At 42.6% G+C, this 22,008-nt stretch overlaps 1 protein-coding gene across 2 annotated transcripts in view; it reads right to left on the reverse strand.

The window, feature by feature from the left end:
* The window catches only part of Skap2 (src kinase associated phosphoprotein 2), a 153,861-nt gene that overhangs the window by 3,004 nt on the left and 128,849 nt on the right, over positions 1 to 22,008 (reverse strand). For both annotated transcript variants that reach the window (XM_028790028.1, XM_028790029.1), the window contains exons 10-11: positions 17,718 to 17,795; positions 12,509 to 12,621 (exon numbers count right to left, since the gene is read on the reverse strand). In XM_028790028.1, coding sequence (XP_028645861.1) covers positions 12,509 to 12,621; positions 17,718 to 17,795 — 191 coding nt within the window. The remainder of the gene's footprint in view (positions 1 to 12,508; positions 12,622 to 17,717; positions 17,796 to 22,008) is intronic.

Consider the following 22,008-nt stretch of genomic DNA (forward strand, 5'->3'; position numbering starts at 1 on the left):
ACCACCAATAGGAGACACAGAAAGCACCCAGTGGGAGGGCAGACCACTGACCTGAACCTGCAACAAAGGCGTGGTGCTCAGCCTGGGAGGCAACGGTCAGTTGATAGAACTTGATAATCTTCTACTTAGGCTATAATCTGTACTGTCAACTAAGGACCTATTATTACTCCCCCAACTCCGGTGCTCTGAGCAGTAGAGCAGTAGGGTGATTAACTACAAAGGACGGTAGCAGGCAGTAGAGAGGCGCTTTCTCCGCTGGAAACAGATACCTTACACAGGACATTCCAGAGAGAAAGAAAAATGTTACAATAAGGAATCCTAAATGCTTCGCTTCATTTAAAATACCTCCCCAAGTGTATGAAATACACGCCTCATGAAAATGCTCAAAAATATCAGATCATATTCAGAAAATGGTAAGAATAAAAATCAGAACATTTCTTACTTTATATTTATAAATAATCCCACATAATACTCCTGTGTAAAATTAAGACATAAGATAAAATACAGCAAGACAACAAATCTAGAAGGCGGATTTACAGCTGTGCACTGCAGCCATCAGAGTAGTCAACAAGACTGCAGCCAGGAGCCTTCCTTACACCTCCACATCCTCTGCGCCAGCCTCTGGAGCAACATGAATCCCAGTTAACCATCTGCAGCCCATAAATCGGGGTGAAAATGCTCCTTGGACTATAACAGTTTTCTAAACTTCAGCCTCAAGATTCAACATCATGCAAGGTTTCCTTCCAAAACAGAAAGCCAGCCCCTTTGCCCCGACATATGTGATTATGAATGATAGATCACGTAACGGTGGGAAATAATGCCGTCAGTAAATACCGTGTTGTCTTAAAATCCACAGAGTAATCACAGCATTGTTCTAGGAAGTCGCAGATGGATCATTTAAAAAACACCCCTCAAACCTTATTAATGAGAGAGGGGGGGAGGGGGAGGGAGGGAGGGAGGGAGGGAGGGAGACAGACACAGAGAGAGACAGACAGACAGACAGACAGAGACAGAGAGAGACAGAGAGAGACAGAGAGGGAGGGAGGTTGGGGGAGGGAAAGAGGAGAGGCCCATACCAGACTGCCATGTAAATCTTGACAGGCCGGGAAGCATCACGTCATCTGCCTGCTCTAAGATCTCAGGTGCGAGGTGTGCCGTCTGGTACCCTTCACCCTATTCAGCTCTTACCATCAAACTGAAATGCTAACATAGGCAAGCGATGGTACCTCAGGAGGACTGATAAAATAATGAAGAGTCCTTTAATCTACAGGAAACCATTTTAGTCAATTTATAAGAAATATTGCATCCCTTTGTAGGACGTGTAATTATTTTCTATTAATCATGTGCTATAAAGCTACATTATGCGGTTATTCTGTTATCACTGGGAAGAGGCCTGCAGTCAGCTTCTGACAATGTTAGGTAATTACTAACACAAAGCTGCTTTCTCCTCCTGCAGTAAATGCTATCAAGATCCAGAGGTGTAGTCATGCTTAGTGTATTAAAATAGCACTCAAAAGGAACTCACTATCTGAGAAGTGGATGGCTTCCAGGCAAAATGTAATGTGCCAGTCAAAGAGGCAAAAAACCAAAGTCAAATTCCCCTAAAACTCAGGACATAACAGCGAGACAGCAGTGAACCTCGCAGTCTGACTCCCACGTCACAGCTGTCAACCTCTGACGTCATCTTATTTGTTTACAGCTAATATTCACTAGGCAACAGATTGTGCACTAAGGTCTGGGAAAGGACTAGTTTTGATAAAGAGAAACAGACTTTGTGTAACACAGTAGTAAACGTATGTTCACATCTGCTTAGTGACTCAGCCTTCCTCTCTGTGGATGCATTATTTTACACTTGGTAAGATTGCCAAATTCACTTAAATCCTTTTCTGTGCCAGACCCCCCTTTCTTGAGTGTATTAATCCACTTCCTGCAAGCTGGATTAACAAGGCTGCTTTACAGAAACGTAACGTACCGGCAGGGTCTAGGGTCTCAGTCCCTTACTGATATGTTTGAAGGCAACAGGTGCTCCAAATGCTGGACAGTCTCTATGTCCTCTGTCTGAGCATACATCCATGCTCTGAAACATGCTAGCCCTTTGTGAAATGAAAAATATTAAACATGGTGAATTTAAGAATCAGTGGATTTAACCTTTATTTTCCACATATGGTAATAATGACTAAGCGGTAAAAACTAAGTTAATGTTTTAAACATGTAAGACTTTCTTCAAGGTTATCTCATATGTGTGTGTTTGTCTGTCTATCTCCCTCTCTCCATGGGTGCCTATGTGTATAGGAACTTACATGAATCCTTCCCTTTCTCACGTTAATGGTTTCCTTAGCAACACAAGGCTTGACATCCATGATGACCAACTGTCCCCATCTAACCTCCCTGCTAGCTCCCTGACCACTGACGGAGGAGATGGGTGTGATCCCCGTGGCTCTCCGTGCTAGTGGAGAGCCACTCCTGGGGGGTGCCTTCCACGGCGACACTGAGTTCACAATAGCTGTGGCATCCAGATCCCTGGTTTATCATTTAGTCCTCAGTTGTGACTGAGTTCTTCCAATTCACACAATTCTTTTATTTCTGTTTTGCATCGGCCACTCCATTTTAATAGCAGGAAAAACATGGACAAGTAAGAATTTCATTCACCTAACAAATCTATTTTACGTCTCAGAGGCCTGACATACCGAATTCAAGTCTTTACAGTAAGTAGTTACGATGCTGTGGAGGAAACACGGCTGTCCTGCCTGATCCTTCATTGACACGGTGGGCAAGGCAAGACTGAGTGAGAGAGGGCTGGAGTGTCAGGGTGCCCTCTGCCAATCCGCATCTCCATGGATGTGCTCCTGGGTTCACCCACGCTGTCCAGCTGCCACTGCTGCAGTGCAGGCCTTTACCACTTCCCTCTGCCCCTCTGATCTTCCAAGAACTGTCTGCCTCAGGGTACACTGCTGCTCAAGAACTCCATCTCCTCGTGAGTAACTATAAAATCCTCTGCGTAGTTTCTTGTCTCTGCAGCAACATTTTCCTGTCACTTCTGTTGTCTGCTTGGTTCCACCTGCTACTACATCCACCCCTGCCTGTGTTTATGGAGTGCCCTTCCCAGGGAGACCCCACCCACAGCTAGATCCTGTCCAGTGCCTGAGACACACTAAGTCAGCTAGCATGACTTGTGTGCCGGACTACCTGACCCACATTAACACATCTCAGCTGAGCTTTTCTTCCTCAGTGGATCTCACATACCTCAGTTTTATTGCTTCAAACAGCAAAGAAAAACTTCCTGATCGCAGAGTGAGGCCTTGTTCTCTTCTCATGCCCCATAATACTGCACAGGTAATGGATGCTTAGTAAGTGAGACACTGGGAACCATCCCAGACCCATGTCCGCAGTGGATGGGGCATCAACTGTCTAACTTTGAAAAGAAATTTAATTTCTAATAGGAATCCGTTTTTCTTCATAGACATTTATCTAAGAATCATTTAGCAAACACTTGTTCTGATCTATGCACACAGTGAACTTGGGCAAGCTGAAGCACAGGGCTCCTGCCTCTGGCAGGTTGCTGGCTAGTGTTTTCCACAACATCCAATGAGATGCTTTGTCTAAACAGCTTCCATCTTATCTTCAGAAGGAAAGCTATCTGTCTCCTTCAGAACCAGGACCCACTTGATTCTGTTTCTCTGAAGAAACTAAGGACTAGGACTAAGCACTGACAGCTTTCCGGGGGTGGGTGAGGGTGGCAACACCTCAGGGAGGCGCCTGTGGGGACTTCAGCTCCTCTCATCTTCCTGAGCTCTCACCTGTCTTCTTGGCTGTCTTGGTTGTTGAAGTGGGTGGGTAACTCTTTTCACCTTGTAATTCTATAATAATTCAATCATCCATGCAGACTCTAGCGGTTCCTGTGAGAATGCAGCTTTTCAAAGCAGCCAGAGCTGGGCAAAGTCAGGGTCCTCCTCTTTTGACTGAAAGAAACTGCAGCTCCCTAGCTCTTCTGTTTTGAGTTTGGTTGCCAGGGAGTCCAGGCTGAAGGTACAGAGTCTGGCTGCAGAAACCCCATCACCTTGGAAAGCCTCTGGGCGTAGCTCTCCATCCTCCGTCTTTATTTGGTTTTCTCTGATTCTGTTGAGCCTTAATTTCTTCACTTGTAAAGTAAGGGCGTGCACTAAAATTCTCCTAACTTTGTGATTCCATCATTCTCTTATGAAACCAGAATTCTTCCTATTTTTAACTATAATTTAGTAAATGCATTTTAAATACTTGTCTTTATGTGAGGTATTAGCTAAATACAAAAATACTTTAAGACATGGTGTTTACCTCAGGAAGTTCAGAATGAAAGTAGCAAAGAAGGAGGGAAGTAGAAAAAGTAAGGGAGGAGGGAGGGGAGGAGAGACATGGAGGGAGGGAGGGAGGAGAGACATGGGGGGAGGGGAGGAGAGACATGGGGGGAAGGAGGAGAGACATGGGGGGAGGGAGGAGAGACATGGGAGGAGGGGGGAGAGACATGGGGGAGGGAAGAGAGACATGGAGGGAGGGAGGAGAGACATGGGGGGAGGGAGGAGAGACATGGGGGGAGGGAAGAGAGACATGGAGGGAGGGAGGAGAGACATGGGAGAGGGAGGAGAGACATGGGGGAGGGAGGAGAGACATGGGGAAGGAGGAGAGACATGGGGGAGGGAGGAGAGACATGGAGGGAGGGAGGAGAGACATGAGGGAGGGAGGAGAGACATGGGGGAGGAAGAGACATGGGGGAGGGAAGAGAGACATGGGGTGGGAAGGGAGGAGAGACATAGAGGGAGGAGAGACATGGGGAAGGGAGGAGAGACATGGGAAAGGGAGGAGAGACATGGGGGAGGGAGGAGAGACATGGAGGGAGGGAGGAGAGACATGGGGTGGGAAGGGAGGAGAGACATGGGGTGGGAAGGGAGGAGAGACATGGGGTGGGAAGGGAGGAGAGACACAGTGGGGGGGGAGAGCTGATCTTAACAATGACCACTGAGTCACACATGGGGAAGCACATGAGTCTATGGTAGGGTTTTGCAATTTTATGCAGAGAAAAACAACAGGTAGGTGTGGACTCCAGATGGAATGAAGAGAGTAACACAGGGCCTATGTGAAGAAATTAAAAGGAAAATGTGTTTTCAGGGACAGCAGGTATATGGCTCACACCCGAGGCACAGGAAGGAAGCAGTGGAAAACTGGGTTGGAAGGACAGGCTGGCTTCCTTGTGTCCCTCTGTCTGTCTATTGGAACACAAGAGTTTATGGCTAACAGACAAAAGAACAAGCAAACAAACACTTGATGAATGAACAAGGCAAAGGCCTCACTTAGTTTCCTGGAATCCTTTCTAAGACACTGTTTGCTCAGCTCGCTGTCTGCTCTGCACATTCACAGCCTAGTGGAGTTCATCAGCACTTTCTGTTTCTCAGGCTCCTTGTCACTACCACCCAGCTCAGGATCCTGGAAGGGAAGCCACTGAAAGCTTCTCTGGAGCCAGCTCCAACCAGTGATCTGCACTGAAAGTGCTTAACAAATAGTCATTGATCAAAAATAAATAAATAAATAAATGAATAAATAAATAGAATTAACTAAAAAAATCAACCAACCATCTATGTTGTTTAGAACTGGGTTGAGATACTTAAAATTAATTTCTGATAAAAAAAGTTAAAAAGGTAACCTCTTAACTGAGGTCCACACAGGGCCAGGGCTGTGATTTAGGGTGAGATCAGCACTGATTCCTGGAGAAAGCACTGATGAGCTGTATCCGTGGGTAGACTCCACAGAAACATTATTGGACTTCCTGTAAGGCTGAACCACAGACAGACACGCTCCATGAAGTACCATGCAAAGCAGGCACAGCAGCAGGTGCCTACAACACCGCAATGTTCGTGTTCACTTTTGATCAATTTCTTTTCCCTTTCCAATAATTATGGAAGCAAAATTCCAGAAGCAGGACAACGACAAAGCAGAACACTTCTGAAGCCTCCGCCTTGCGTCTCCAACTCCATACAGCCTAGAGTTACCTGGGAAGAAGAAACCTCAGGGAAGGACTGCCTCCATCAAATTGGCCTCTGAGCACATCCGAGGCTCATTATGTCAACAGGCCCAGGCCGCTGTGACAGGTACCATCCTTAGGCAGGTGGGTCTGGGCCATGTGAGAGAAGCAGCTGTGGGGGAACCATTAAGCAGCTTTTCTCTGTGGTTTCTGCTTCAGTTTCTGCCCTAACTTTCCTAAAAGATGGACCTGGAAGTGTAAACTGAAAGGAAGCCCTTTCAACGCAAGATTCTTTTCTGTTCAGAGTGTTTAAAACAAAGTAACAGCAGAACAAAGGAAGCAAAGGGGATCTGTCTGATCTTGCAAAATGAGCAAGCATTAGAAGATCGGAACTTTTCCCTCAACTTTTTCTATTTTTTTTTAAATAGCTAACCATTCAACTATGAACATGTGTCACTTGTTAATTTATTAAACATCTACTTTATGAAGCTTTTCTTTGAAAAATTATTTTAATTGTGTGTGTGTGTATACGCACATGTATGCAGGTGTCTACAGAAGTCAGAGGTGCTGGATCACACCCGAGCTGGGGTTACAGGCTACTGTGCGCCACTTGGAGCTGGGAATCACTCGGTTCTGCAAGAGCATTAAGTGCTCTTAATCTCTTAACGGCTGAGCCTCCTCTCTAGCCCCAAGATTTCCAGTTCAGCAGTCTGTCTCTGGTCTCTACTCTCTCCAGCCCAAGAATATCTAGCTCCACATTCTACAGAGATGAAGGGGACATCACAAAAGAGTAAAGGCAAAGTCTACAATGACATGCATTGTGCCAGGGAGCTCTTAGTCTCTGAGGTAGGGGTTGGGTAAAAAGGGTACAAGAGACCACAGATTGTTCAATTTAAAACACATACACACACACACACACACACACACACACACACACGCCGCACGCACGCACGCACGCACGCACGCGCACAAACAATGTGATGCTTTTCTTTATGGTTCTGGTTTGCTTCTGGCGAACTTCAGATTATTCAACACAGAATTAAACTTCTGTAGACCCTGCCACCTGGCGACTGCCCAAGGCAGCCCCTCCCATGGCCACAGGAACCTCTGACACTGTCTTCTTGCTAACCCTCTTTCAAGTCACTATAAGGGCTGGGCCACCAATGGGCCTCCAAAGCCCCACTCCCCTTCACTGTCAGCCTTCTCCGAGAAGGGAAGGCTGCCTCCATCTTACGGGACAGGAAACAGGGAAATACTTGACAATGTTGTTTGGAAAAGTGGGGCTGGGGCATGTAAACAGAGTGCTCCCACTGCTGGAGAGGCAGGCACAGAGGGGGCCCTAGTACCCAAAGGGGACAGCACAGAAAGAAAGAAAGAAAGATAGATAGATAGAACAAAAGAAAGAAAGAAAGAAAGAAAGAAAGAAAGAAAGAAAGAAAGAAAGAAAGGAAGGAAGGAAGGAAGGAAGGAAGGAAGGAAGGAAGGAAGGAAGGAAGGAAGGAAGGAAGGCAGACAGGCTGTCAGGTCCAAACAAACAGAATCACAAGAAAAAAACACCCCTCCTTCCCAAAGGCCACAGGATCGTATGACTCTCGGGGATTCAGTGTCAGCCATGGTTGTCACCATGAGCTGTCCTGGTCAGTCTTCAGTGGTTGGCCATGCTATTTGTGCTACCCTGGGCCATCTGAGCACAAATGAGAAACTAGGAGAACTATATATTGAAGCAACAACAACAACAGCAGCAGCAGCAGCAACAACAACAAATAAAACCCCCAACACCTTTGTCTTTGCCAGTGAGACTTTTGATTCATTTATTTTATAGGTTTGAAGCCCCAAAGCCATACTGGGTAAATCTTTGTATTCTAACAAGAAGTAACTGTTCAATGACAGCTACAATTCACCAGTCACTGGGAAGTATGAACCAAACACAAACAAAGCACCGCTTACACCTTCAGCCAACACAACCTCAAATGCATTTTACTGCGCGGTCATGACCACGGTCTTATCTGCATTTCCCATTTTGATCTTAAGAACATGTATTTTTTTTAAAGGCTACAAAGCTGAAGTCATGCATGCCTCTGTAAGAAAGAAAATATTCTAGAGTCTTAAGTGGCATCCTTCTTTCCTGCTGAAGGATCGATAGCTCTCTAAAAATAATTTATTGCTTGAAAAGTAAGGATGAGAAGGCGGTTAACAAGGTACCAACAAGTACAGATGAAATGCCCGGGGATCTGAGTCCAGACAGCAAGACAGACCAGCAGGATCAAAGCAGAACACAGGCAGGGAGTCAGCCTGCCGCTCTTCCACCTGGAACCTACTGATGAAATACAAATACTGCACAAACGTGGTTCCGGAAAACACCATTAGCCTACTAAATAATGTCCATCATTTGGGAAAATAAAATTGAGATGCAAATAGTAAAATATTTAGCATGTTTTTCTAAACAACTGGATTTCATCACACAACTAAAATTTAAAACTGAAAGGTTTTCTATTTCTAATAATGGCTTTTCCTCTCTTTAAAAAACAACAGCCTGAGATCGCACTGTGTATTTTCAGAATTAATTCACCAACAAAACCGTTATAAAAGCCTCAAATTATACCTTCATCTGTTCCCAAACATATACTCCATCTTTTTTTTGGGGGGGTAGGAGAAAAAGAGATTTCTAAATCTACATTAAAATATTAAATTATTTTAGTTCATTAAGAAAACAGCAAGTTTATATGAAGAGAACAATAAAGCAAAAAGGTACTGTCTCCATTTAAGGCAAACAGTATTTAGATTTATATTAGTGAGATTCAAAGGTTGAAACTAAAAAAAAAAAAAAGCTGGATATTTGAAGGAGGGGCTAGCTCAGCCTGAGGGTCACATGGCAGCTGCTAATTGGAAAATGTTAAAGAGGGAAGGAGGGAGGGGGAGGGAAGGACAGGGTGTCTGCCCGCTCTTCTTTATTGTATGTTGCATCTGATTTTCACCGAAGAAAAAAAGGGTGGAGGTGGCTAAGATCTGTGTAACTCCCAAAAGAGGCCTAACATAAATAAATCATCCTGTGGCTAACTGAGCACGGCAACTTCCCATCAAGGCGTTCATGAAAAAGAAGGGAAGGAAGGGAGGAAGAGAGGGAGGGAGGAGGAGGGGTAAGGAGGGTGAGAGGGAGAGAAGGGGGAAGAAGGGAGGGAGGGAATGATTTAAAAATAAAGGTGTATTTCCATAGAGATGTGTAATGCAAATAGTCTAATCATCAAATCAGTGAAACATTTTCTACATTACATTTACAAAATTGAAATGCCCTTTGTTATAAAACATACCATTTGAATTTTAAATTTGTCTATTTATATTAAAAAAAAATCTTTCCTTAAACTATTTTGTGTTGCCTTTCTAAAATGGACATATTCAAAACTGAGAGATTTGTGGGCAGTAAGTCAAATCATAGATACTATTTCAAATTAAAAGTCAGTACATTTCTAAGATTAAATTGCATTTCTTTAAAACCTTTTAAATAGTTTTATTTAACAAAAACTCATGACATCGATTTCTTACAAAGTATTTATTTTCTATGTCTTCACAAATATTTTGCTAGATTCCTTAAAATATATTCTTCCTTTTTATACAATTTCCACACTTAATTCAAAATGATGAACAAAATTTTTCATGATTAATGCTAATACTTTATTGACATGAGATGGGAGAGTAATAACCCATAGCTAGATGTGAAGCTGAATTAATGACACCATTTTGATTGTGCCCATTAGCTGCAATTACCTGCACCACTCATTCTGGGCCACTAGATGGTGTAAAAAAATAAATTAGAATGGTAAAAGTTTCATGCCATCACCACAAAAGATCTAGATAATTCTCTAGGATTAAACATATTTCTAGTCATATAAAATAGTAGTTATTTTTATACTACTTCTATTATTAAAGAATTGAATTAGACGTTTGTTTATGTGTATGTCTTCAAGTTTCTGAAGAGTTTTCTCCTTCCACTACATGGGCCTCAGGGGTTGAACTCAGAGTAACAGCACTTTTACCTGCTGAGCCAACTGCTTAGCCTTCTAAAAATATACAGTACTGGTCCCACTTTGATCTAGAAATGCATTGCTTTCTTCTGAAAATCTTGAGTTCTCAATTTATTATTTTAGGCATTCAGAAATTAAACACACTTATGGTATTAACGTAAGGTCTGTGTCTACCCTGGTTTGAACAAAACTGTTGGTTACAGCAACTGTGAGAGATTGCCCAGTGTTTCTGCACCTGCGCAGTGCAAGGTAGAAAGGAAGTTTTCACACACACACTCGCCTTCAAAACAAGCAGATAGCCCAGCAAAGTCTGCAGCTGCGTTGGGACAGAGCCGGGCGGCTGTTCCCTCTATCCTAACCATGCACCCGACCTCGCTCTCTGAGGGTCACAACTGCTGACTGTGAGTATCAATCACTTAGCCTATGGGGAGATACAACGACTAACAAGTTCATCTTGGCTCTTCTTTCAAAAACCAAAGTTAGCCCCAGCTAAGATGCTGTCTCTAGAAGGAACCCAATGCTGTTGGAACATCAAGCCCTGCAAAGGTCTGAAAGAGGAGGCTAGTTCTCTCCCAGATAATAGCATTTACGATGTTCAGGCAGACACGAATGCTATACCTGTGGGCTGGACCACCTCTAACCCAAGGTCTTAAAGGTTTCAGAGAACTCAATTTCTCCCCTCAGCACCCTGGAAGGACAGTGCACGCTAGGACTACACCTTTAATTTCACAGAAACAGGAAATGGCAGAAGTGAGACAAGTCCAAGGGACTCTGCCTGGGGGGTGGTGAGGGGGTGGGTCTTCTGCCTGGGCTTCCGGCAGCCTGGGGGCGGTGAGGGGGTGGGTCTTCTGCCTGGGCTTCCGGCAGCCAAGCTGACTCATGAAGAAGGCCTTGAGAAGAGACCCACGTGGGCTTTACAAGGTCCATGTATACAAAGGAATACAATGCTATGCCACGTATCCCTAGATTCTGAAATTTCAAATACGAGTTACTCAACCTTTTAATTTTATATACTCACAGCTAAATTGGTTAAATAAACAGAACTTGGTAAATATGAGAGGCATTTCAGGAGAGTTTCCTGATAAGAACTGGGACAAACTGTTTTTTCTGTTAAATAATTAACTTTAAAAGCTTCCGTTTTAACTCAGGACAATTAAATGTTTACTAACAGACTTGGCCAAAAGCTGCCATGGGGACATGACAATAAGATGGCACAGCAAGCAACACATGGATCCTGCCACTGGGAGGCTGACTGGAGTTCAAGACCAGCCTGGCTTTGGGCTTCTCAGTAAGTTGTGATCTGTATTAAGTTATTAGTAAATATTCCTTCTCCCATTAATCTCCAAGTGCTTATGCATTATTCTTTAAGACTCCTGGTGTCTAGGATGTGTCCTTGTGTTGTCAGTGCTTTATATGGTATGGGATCAAGCAGAAGGGACAGAAAATAACTACTGTGGGTGTCAAGATAACATAGCGCTCATGTACTGCGTCTGCACCGAGAGCAGACAGTCTTCAGTAAGACGCTCACTCTAAGATTCTATGACCAGCTGGGTCAAGATCTTCTGTACCAGCCAACCAACGTTACGATCCAATATGTGACCTTATTTTCAAATTCTCTTTGTATCTAATAACTCATATCATCTTTCTGAAATATCCAAAATATTTCTCAGATCAATCACATTAAAGTGTAAGACTTATGACCTAATGTAACATTCCCCTGCTTATAGTTAAATCATTTTCATTCGTGATTTGGTGCTGAGATGATCTTAAAAAGTAGACATTTAAAAATAAATCCTTATAGCAAAGTAGGAAAACTTTTAGACTGAAAACGAAGAGATCAGACCCAGCATCAGAAACTGATGCTTGGAGCTAGCAGGTTCTACGGCCCAGTGTCTTAGAGAGCAGACAGAGATTCTCATGCACATAGAGATGAGTTTGAGGCAATACACTTTGGCACTGCAATCACAAATATAGTGTGTTAAACTATAAGGGATTACCTCAACCTGTCTGAACACAGAGCCTTTAAAAATTGCTGGAACACCCAATGTGTTTACACAAAGATGAAAAACGTTTTTTTTTTTTTTTTTATAAACACAAGGTTTCCACTGGAGAATGGCAGGCAAACTTAGAATAAGCACACAGAAGAATAAGAAGGAAGAAGCAAGAAAAACATAATTAATAACCTAATACCTTACAATGTTAACTTTCACATAAGTATATTGTTTCTGGATAAGGGAGTAGGTGGATGCCTGCCAAGGGCTGGAGTGACAGGTAAACACACTGCTAAGTTGAATCCTGTTATCTGATTGTGTTTAAATTCTGATTATATTTCACTTGACAAAATAATTAATTATTGTGAACTTCCAATTGTTAACTAGGACCTAGAAGAATTCCAACTGGCATTTTCCCCTTTGTTATAAATTTAAATCCAGGAGAACTGAGCTATGTACTTCCCTTTGACAGCTGTCACGGGGGGGGGGGGGCGGGCATATTTTCTTACCTTGCTAAGAATGTAAATCACATCGCCACGCTTAAAGGACAACTCATCAGAAATAGCTCCAGTACAGTCCCACAAACCCTGGTAAAAATTAGCATAATCAGTGCTTTTATCTCCTAGGAAAAAGAAAGAGAAAGTTGGAGTTAAGGCTTGAACCAACAGAAATTAAAGGACTATTCCAGATTGCCAAGAGAGTCTAAGAAGCTGTGGCTTGGATCATGGAACATCTTAGTGAACCCGAAACTACCTCTGAGTATGCTCATGAAGATCGTTTCGGAAGGTTTGTTTTTTTCACGGCCCCTCCACTTCCATCCCTAATCTAAAACCTGTAGCAACTGCATTCTCAGAACAGCAAGGTGCTTCTGCTCATTTTAAATGTCCTCAGCTCACTCGCTATGTGTTTGAAGAGCAACTGGTCTTACTGCACCATCAGAATATCTAAGGGACAGGACAGACATATTTGAAGTAACAACCTCATGGAGACTGGAACACTTGCTAAGAGTATAACAATAACAGTATACTTTAATACTCAAATATAAAGCATTTATACTCAAAGTCTCTCAAAGTTGTCTCTAAAATAGTTTTGCAGCTTTGAAACTGCTAATACAGACTTTTGTTAGTCAGGTCGAGGACACTAGGCTCACACAGTGCAGTTATCAGCTCATCCTTCTCCTGGCATAAGCACAATGGATGTGAAGTGCTCAAACTGCCACACACACCATTAACTGATTGATTATTTAGTGCTTGTCGCTCTGTAATACCACAGTAACTGGGTAATATATGCTTTGTCACTCACACAATGTGGCTCTCCTAAAACACAGCACACAGTTAAATACACTGGGTGCTTTTGTTACACAGAGAACTGTTTCCTGTTTTTAATTTCATGATAATTGAGTTTTGATGAGTTAAGGAAAAAGAATGCACATGATATCAATAAGACACAAGACGCCCGTGTCTTCGCTCGCCAGGCGGAACACGCATGTGCTGACAGCTTCCATCGCTGCCGTGTCATCTTTGAATCTGCGGGGTAATGTGGAGATGTGTGCTGGATCAAGGTTGTCATCTCAGCTTTGTTAGATGGCTTTTAAACAAGAGGCTTCTTGGCGATCTCAACACAAACAGTCACATTAGTACAGTTAGCATAGTGTTCGTCTTCACAAAGTATTAATTTACTAGAAGCTTTTAAATTCTCCTTAATGTCCTCAACATTTTGTAAAATGGAGACTCTGAACACCAGGGAATCTAAGTTCTTATAGAATGCACCTTTTCACTTAAATTTGTGAGAAAATAAACAAGGACTGAAGATACAACCTTACAGAATCTTCTTAATTTTTATCTTTTGAAAAGAGAGGGACAATAGGGATGGCATGATAGGATGGGGCGGAGGAGGGGGGAGAGAGAAAGCGGGGGACAGAGAGAGAAAGAAGGGGGGAGAGGAAGAGAGAGAGAGGGAGAGAGAGAGAGACCGACCTTGTATTGGCCTCTCCACTTTAGCACTTGGGCTCAGAGCACTAAAACCAGCAGGGGCATGCAAATCCCAGAGTCCAACCAGGAGCTAACAATGCTGGTGGCCACCCTAATCATACATCCTCCCCCAAGCCCCAAGCGTAGATTAAATAAATTCTGTAAACAGACACTAGAGGGCACTCCAGCTGGCCAGATCTCTCCAAACATTGTCCATTTCTTTCTTTCTTTTTTTTTTTTTAGAAAAAAAAAATCACTTAATAATAAAGTGACTGATTTCTTTTAAAAACCACTTATTTAGACAAATAGAGATTTAGAAGTTGAAACATTCCTGTCGGATTAAATCAACTGCTAAATGGGTCAAATGTTGCATCCCCTGTAGTCTGTCAGTGTCAGCTTGAAAGTCAAGGAGTTAGAGCAGCCGGGATGATGTCATCTCACATGTGAGGCCTGCCGTACAGTTCCAGCTAAGACCAAGAAGGTCTAAACAGCTAGTTTCCCCACTAGGGGCCCCGACATGTTCCCCACACTGCTCAGACCTTAGGCTCGATCAGAAGACATGGAAGAAATAAACTTGGGCTAAAAAACTAAGATCAAAATTTTTGGTGGAGCTGTGGGATCCCAAAGGGTCCCAGCTATCCCGGGCCTTACTCTGTTTCAGACCTTCTCGAAGTACTTTTCATTTAACAGGTTTTTTTTTGTTTTTTTGTTTGTTTGTTTGTCTTAGTAGAGGACAAAAGGAAAAGTATATGGTGATCTTAAACACACATTCTTATCACTTTGGTTTCTCCTTCCCTGGATACACTTGGAAAAACTCCCATTAACGCTAATGGGAGTTGTAGGAGCAGGCCAGGGGAGAGACCCCCACGGTGTACAAGATGCATGTCTCCCTAGATGTGCATCAGGGGCATTTCATTAAACCTCACTGCTGCAAGGAAGCCGCAGAGCCAGGGATTCGGCAGAGCTGGAGGAAAGATGCATTTTCAACTGTGCCTCCTATGATCTTGATGATGGTGGTATCCCCAAAACGACCTCAGTTCTGGGTCCCACATGTGAGCAGTGCTGAAGAATACTGTGTGTGTGCCAGCTGTGTATATATGACTGACATTCTAGGTGAAGCACAGGCATCACCAGTGAGGCCAGCAGTGTGTGTATTAGCTATCTCCTCAGGAAAGTATGGCAGACATAAAGAATTGGGAATGATCTTATTTGTGGAAAGCAGGAAGCTCCTATAGTTTATCTTCAAAATGTAAGTGGGTCTAAACACACATAGACAAACGTCACAGACAAAAACAGCTTTGAAAGCACACGAGGCTCACAAAAATTAGCACTCTTTACCTATGCCCAGGAAGAGAATCCACATGACATGTTTTAGCAAATGCAGAGCCTTGAATATGCTAGTCAAATGCTTTCCTGCTGAGAAACATCCCTGCCCCCAAGACAGGCATTTTTTATAATATGGAACATTCAGAAGCACAGTTAATGTGGTTTCGCTGTCTTTACTTCGTGGGTTAACACCATTCTATCTACACTACAGGCAGTATTTTGAAAATTACACACAAAACCTCACCTTGCTATGTGTGCTGTCCTGAGGGACATGCATTACTTTTGAAAGAAGGTTAAGAAAAAAGAAAGCTAAGCCTTTGAAAAATTTAGACAATGAGCTTTTAAAAACATTCTAAAATAGATATCTGGCAAAGCTAACAGGATTATTACCAAAGTATAAATTAAACATGTAAACACCCGACAGTCTGCAAAGGCAAGATTATGAAGGTACACTGACAATAAATTTCCCTGACTACCGCAGGCCTGGGTAGTGTTTTAGAAAGGGAAGCATATTTTTATAGTGTGAAAAAAAAAAGTCAAACGGGACCATCCGCATGCCTATAAATACATATGACCTGTGTAAGATAAATACATGTGAAGCAACTTGTAGGAGACAGGGTGAATTCAGCTTTACTTTTATATTTTACTTTAGAACACTGATTGTCTTCCTGTAAAATTAGTCAATGTAAAAAGGGTACATAAAGCTCCTGAGCAAGGTTAGAAGTTCACGGTGTGATGCTCACTAAGACAGCCACACCCTTGTCAGCTCAGTGCCCTGAGTGGCAAGCATCGAGTTGCTGATGGCTTGATGTGTAAAGGCATTGGACTACGGCTTGAAAGAACTCTGTAGCATAACGGATGTCGCAGTACCTTGTGCCTATGGCATGAAAGGCTCATCACCTTATGGGATTCCTTTGAGGAAAACTGTTTTTCCCCTACCCTCGAAGGCAAACATTTGAGGCATGCTCACTTGTGCGTGTGGAAGACCTATCTACTGTGTGTCTCTACCTTCTATACCTGCATAGACATTTAAAAAAGAAACCTGTATGCTCTTGGCAGAAGCATCGTGATTCATAACTTTAAAAGTTAGATACCTAATTTGCTATCAAGCATAGTGCCTGGGCTTTGCTTGCTGCCATGTCTTACAGTAAGCTCTGTTTTACAGGGCAAGAGTGCTACCATCTAGTGACTTTGTCCTGCTTCCTTTCTGAAAATAAATAAATAAATAAATAAAAAGCAAACCCAAACCTTTTGCAGCAACCTGCTCCTGCCTTCCTGTCCAGGTCTAGAATCAGGCCTGTTTCCTTCCCATATGTCACAGTAGGAAGGCCCCGGGAAAGCTACTTCCTGAACACGCACTGCTTGTCCACCCTGCTTCTGACAACTCAAAAGAGTGATGTATGGGCATATCAGAGAGAGGAAGGTGACCCTAGCTCCAGCTCTTTACAGGCCTCGGGGGTGACAGGGCAGACCTTGCCCCAGCTGACATATGGCTGTGAAGAGGTGTAAAGTCCTGATAAGAAGGCTGCCCATCTCTTCTTTCTCTGCAAAATAAATGCTGGTTTATCAAAATTAACCTCATGTTTGCGCTACAGATAGTTTATCTTGTGCTACTTGGAAATAGCAACAAGCAAGAAGAGTGGTTCGTATTGTGTGTTTGTACATGGCGGGCGCATAGTTAGCACTTGGGGCCACGTGCCAGGTGGAAATGGATAACACAGAACATCCTCCCCAGTCTTCTAGGCAACCAGGGTCCTTTTCTCATTTTTAAGCTGCTGTCACTGGACTCTGGCATTTCTTACCCAATTCATTTGCTTTCTGTGTTAATCATATGCAATGAAGATATGCATGGCCAACATTTAAACAGGCTGCAGATCAATTAGCGGTCTTAAGTTTATCTGATTTTTATCAAAGAAGACAGAGCTGTGGGTCGATTGTCAGAGCCTGTGTCAAGTTGACCTTTTCAGAGATGTCTACATTGCCAGTCCCCTGGGCAACTTGTTGTCCCCTGTTAGTCTCTGAATGGCAGAAGTCTGTTCTGCTCAAGCACAAAGTATACACAGATGTCTATATTACATTCTTATAGGTTTGACAGCAACTGCATGTTGTATCTATAAACTGTCCTTTAGCAGTGACACTTCCTCAATGATGATAAGCTAATTTATGCAACTAAATCTCCTTTGTGCAGAAATGAAAGCTAATTGAGTCATTACAAAGTAATTCAGGAAGGAATACCTTGTATAAATTGGCTTACTTTATAAATCCTTCTCAAGTGGTTCCCATGCATCCTAAGTGGGACTGAGCAGCGTACCAACCATAAGACACACAGACCAAACAAGGCAACTTCCTTAGGGAGCTGTGCAAACATCTTCAGAGTTAGAAAGTGACTAGAACAAAACAAAATAAGCTTTGCCAGTGCTACCTGAGGTGTGATGCACACTGTCCCGACTCCCCTTCCCTTGCTCGTCCGTCTTCACTGAAGCAGTGTCCTCTTCCTCCTCTGCAAATAAATAGAGTCAGTGGCACATTATCAGGCCCCATGTCTGTCACAGCACCCACCCTGCTTAAAGAGCAAGACAAAGTCTACAGCACTTAATAAGTATCTTTAAGAGCACGAGACGACCAAGATTCATATTCCTTTGTTAATAACTAAACGGCACCCTCATCAAGGCTTAAGTTGACCTGATACAATATAAGATATGCCCTAATGTGTTGCATATTTGTTTCAAATATGTAGAGAAACTTGTCTGGAGCAATCTTATATCCAGGGCAGCCCTTAAATCTAGTAAAGTAACAGCCAACATTATACAAATATGCTACATTACGCTGAGTAGCAGGAGTGCTGCAGTGCATGGTTCCTACAACATTAAGACAGCACAGAAAGAAATGTATGCTGTAAAATGCAGATAATCTGTAAGTGTGAGTCGTCAGAGGTCAGACATGCTCACTGCTTTCCCCACTAATCCTCTCACAAGAGGCTGCTAGATGGTCCTAACACTTAAAGGGAATCCCCCCAAATTCTATTGTGGCTTTCCTATGTGTCACATGCCACAAGAGGAAAGGCTTTATAGATGAATGATTATAAATCATTCTTCTATAAGTAAGTAAATTGAGATGCAAGGTGGCAAACTTCCAAAGCATGTGATTTAAAGTTGAGGCTGTGGTTATAAAGCCCATGTTCTTTATCCTCTCTGTAGTCAGAAAATATTTAATGTAGGATATACAAACAAATGGCATATGAAAGAAAAACTAAATTAAAAAATACCCTAACTCAAGAATAATCCACAGTGTATATGTAAGATACACACACACATACATAGGTATGACTATGAAATCAATCAACCAGTTTTCATTGAGGATCCCCCGCGTGTGAGAGGGAGGATTTGCTAAGGTTCCACCCTGAGCAAGCTGGCAGCCTGCTGGGGTCAGGGATGAGATCTGAGGGAAAGGAGTTAACGAGGGACATCTTTGATGAGTGGGCAAAGCACTCTAGTGGTGCAGGGGAGAACCTGGGATCACATGGAAGACCTGCAGAACACAAAGAAGTTCTTTCCAGATCCCACCTTAAAGTACAGGCACAGTCATGTTCACTGGACAAAGTAGCACACCTTTCTTGGGGGAAAAGCAAGATAGGAGGCAATTTGAGAAGTGGGGGCCAGTTTAAGGCCCACCAACATCTTGTTACAGCTGCAGACTCCAGTCTGGTGGGCACCGAGAACCTTACAAGGTTTCTGAGCAGACAGGGCAGGCCTGAAATTGCTTTAGAAATGATCATTAAATACCATTGTCTCAGCGAGTCTGGATGAGGGGCGTGGAGAGTCTAGATAAAGAGGAAGGAAGTCTTGAACTGCAGGGGCAAAGGAAACAGGAAGGAGATGGCGTGAGAGGTGGAGGAACCAGAGACGATAACGTTGTGCCTGCCTTCCTAGACTTTTAAGGCTCAGGTTTTGAGACTAGTGGACAAATGGACATATCATCACTAAGAGGCTGACTCAAACAATCTCTTGTTGGGGGAACACAGACTTGTTTTTGCAAGAGGACAGGGTTAATATCAGAGAAAAGGGCAATTATAACATATTAGAAAAGTCTCTTGTATATTTTCCCCTGTGATTAATCAACACCAGGATTTGAAGGAAGCTTTAGGCTTACTGTACTTAGAAGTCAAATGTAAGTGGTTTGAGTTTATATAATTCAACACCGACAAAATAATAAAAGCTTCAAAATAAGGAGCAGCTGGAACAATTTGTCCTCATGCGCATTGCTGAGTTAACCTCGGTAATTTAATACGGGACACTTCTTTTAACAACTGTCATCTCACTTTGGCCAAATCTCAAGGACTACTTATCACAAGCGGGTTGTTTATGGGGTATTCGCCCATAAACTCTAAAGGCAGAATTTGCAGTTAATCCCATCTACGCTTTTTTTCACAGATGGTGCATTTATTTTTTAAGGTGAAAGACAGAGCTTGCCTTACCTTTCTCTTTGTACCCACTCTCTCTCCAGCCTGGTCTCAAATCCAGTATTGGGGTAAAAACTACAGGGGTGCTTGTCCTTAGCATAGGACAGCCACAGCTAGGTAGTAAGTGCTATTTTTGGCTTTTAAGAAGAAACTAGGATTTAGACTCACCATACAATGTTAGCACCACAATACCATAAGAAATAATTGTAATAATTAAATGTATTATTAAATCATCAGAAAAATGACAAAATGTTTGAGCACCGATACTTACAGTAAAGCATGCAAACCGAAGTCTTTGTGGGGTGGGCATTGCAAACAGTGTTGTGGAGTGTGAGCTGCTTCTGCAGTGTTGTCTGTTTGCATTTCAAAGCTATACTGACATTTTAGGTGAAAACCTTTTGCAACCCACCCATCAAGTGTCCCAAGTAATACTCAACAGTGCATTCTTCTTGGTCTAACAATATAAATAGCTTCCGCATAAAAGACAAACTCAAATTTTGTTTGCTTTTAATTTTAGAGGATAATATTCACAGTGAATATTCACTAGAGCCTGGCACAAAGGAAGGTGTTGACTAAATACTATGAAAAAAAAATGGATCCAAAAACCACGCATGTCCTACCGTTTATTTATTAACAGTCCAAAACACTCCATAACCCTAACTAAAAGCTGCAGAAGAACAAATAACCAAAATTTTAGGCAATAATTACCTTTACTCCACACTAGGAATGCATACATTTGCATGTCATTTTACTTGGATTTATTATTAAACATATTTTATTTTCGTACTGAGACATAATGTCATTATATAATACTAATTAATACCTCAAATAGTCAATGTTTGTGGGTTAATATATTCCATTCAACATTTTAATAACAGTAAACAAAACCAGCTCAGCTCTGCAGTAAAATCCATCAAACCACACAGATGGTTATAGGGTTTTCATTATGTGGTTTCCATAGCAATCATATTGCAAATCTGGAAGCTTCTTGCAAATAAGCAGCTTGTATTTACATGCCTCTCAGCTGCAGCACAAGACTCTCCGACACGCCAAGTTATTATTCCAATCACACGGTGTTAGAAGAATCATCCAGAGATTGTTTTGTGATCAGACAAGATGAAAATAAAAACTAAGGGCTGAGGGTATTCAGATACAGGCAGCACCTGCTAGTCAGTGTCTTCTAGCAATGGCTGGTGGTCAGAAAAGGTTTCCACTTTGAACCCTGTCAGAAATGTGAGCCTTCCGGAAGCCATCTGACCTACACAATCCTGAGCCTAACTGCAGCCACTTCTTTTTAATGGCGGCTTGGCCCCCTTCCTGAGTTGAGCAAGGATAAGATAGTCAAGTCTTTCCAAATCTTTTCAGGAAAATCCATGTTGAAAAACTGAGAAACACTTAGGGTAAAAGAGCGGAGACGTCCCTTCTCCTTTATATTAATCTATTTCTTTGGACATTGATCTAATTCCTAGCAAACGGATTAGCACCATAAGAAGGATCACAAATCTGTGCAGCCCTGTGGTATATGCAGTGCGGCCTCTAGCTCGACAATGCTCCTACTTTTGGGATAAACAATCAAAAAGCAAACTGCTTAAAACACCACGCTTGAGAAAGGCCACAGACACCTGGTTAGCACCCAGGCAAGGTGGGTGAGTTCAGGAGCCAATGGCTGACTCTCCAGTCTCTTCCAGGGAAAGGCAGGCAGCACAAGAAACTTATTTGATTCACACATAATTATATTTCTCATGGCTTCACTTGATTATGTAATCATGTATTTTTCTTAAGAACAGTAGTTTTTGCTTAAGCGGCCACATTATCCATAGTATCCATGTTTAAATCCACTATGTAGGTGAATGCTCCAATAACTCTAGGAGGCCATACTAGGACTTATACCCTCATTATTTTACACAAGCAAACACTGAGACTTGTGGAGCATGAGTGACTGCTCAGGAGGCATCCAGCTAGGTCATAGGAGAGGGAGGGTCAAACGTCACGCACATGCTAGTAAGCCCTGGTGTCTCTTCTTTGACTGTCACTGACATTTAAACTTGCTGAGGGTATTGTTCAATAACTGTAAGTACGAGGCCGTGGATTCAAACATTTACATGTGCACACATACACACAAATATACACCCCCCACACATGTGCACACATACACACAAATATACACCCCCCCCACATGTGCACACATACAAATATACACACCCCCCCACATGTGCACACATACACACAAATATACACCCCCTACACACATGTG

This window comes from Grammomys surdaster, unplaced genomic scaffold, assembly GCF_004785775.1.
Source record: "Grammomys surdaster isolate TR1022 unplaced genomic scaffold, NIH_TR_1.0 125861, whole genome shotgun sequence".
NCBI classification, from domain to species: Eukaryota; Metazoa; Chordata; class Mammalia; order Rodentia; family Muridae; genus Grammomys; species Grammomys surdaster.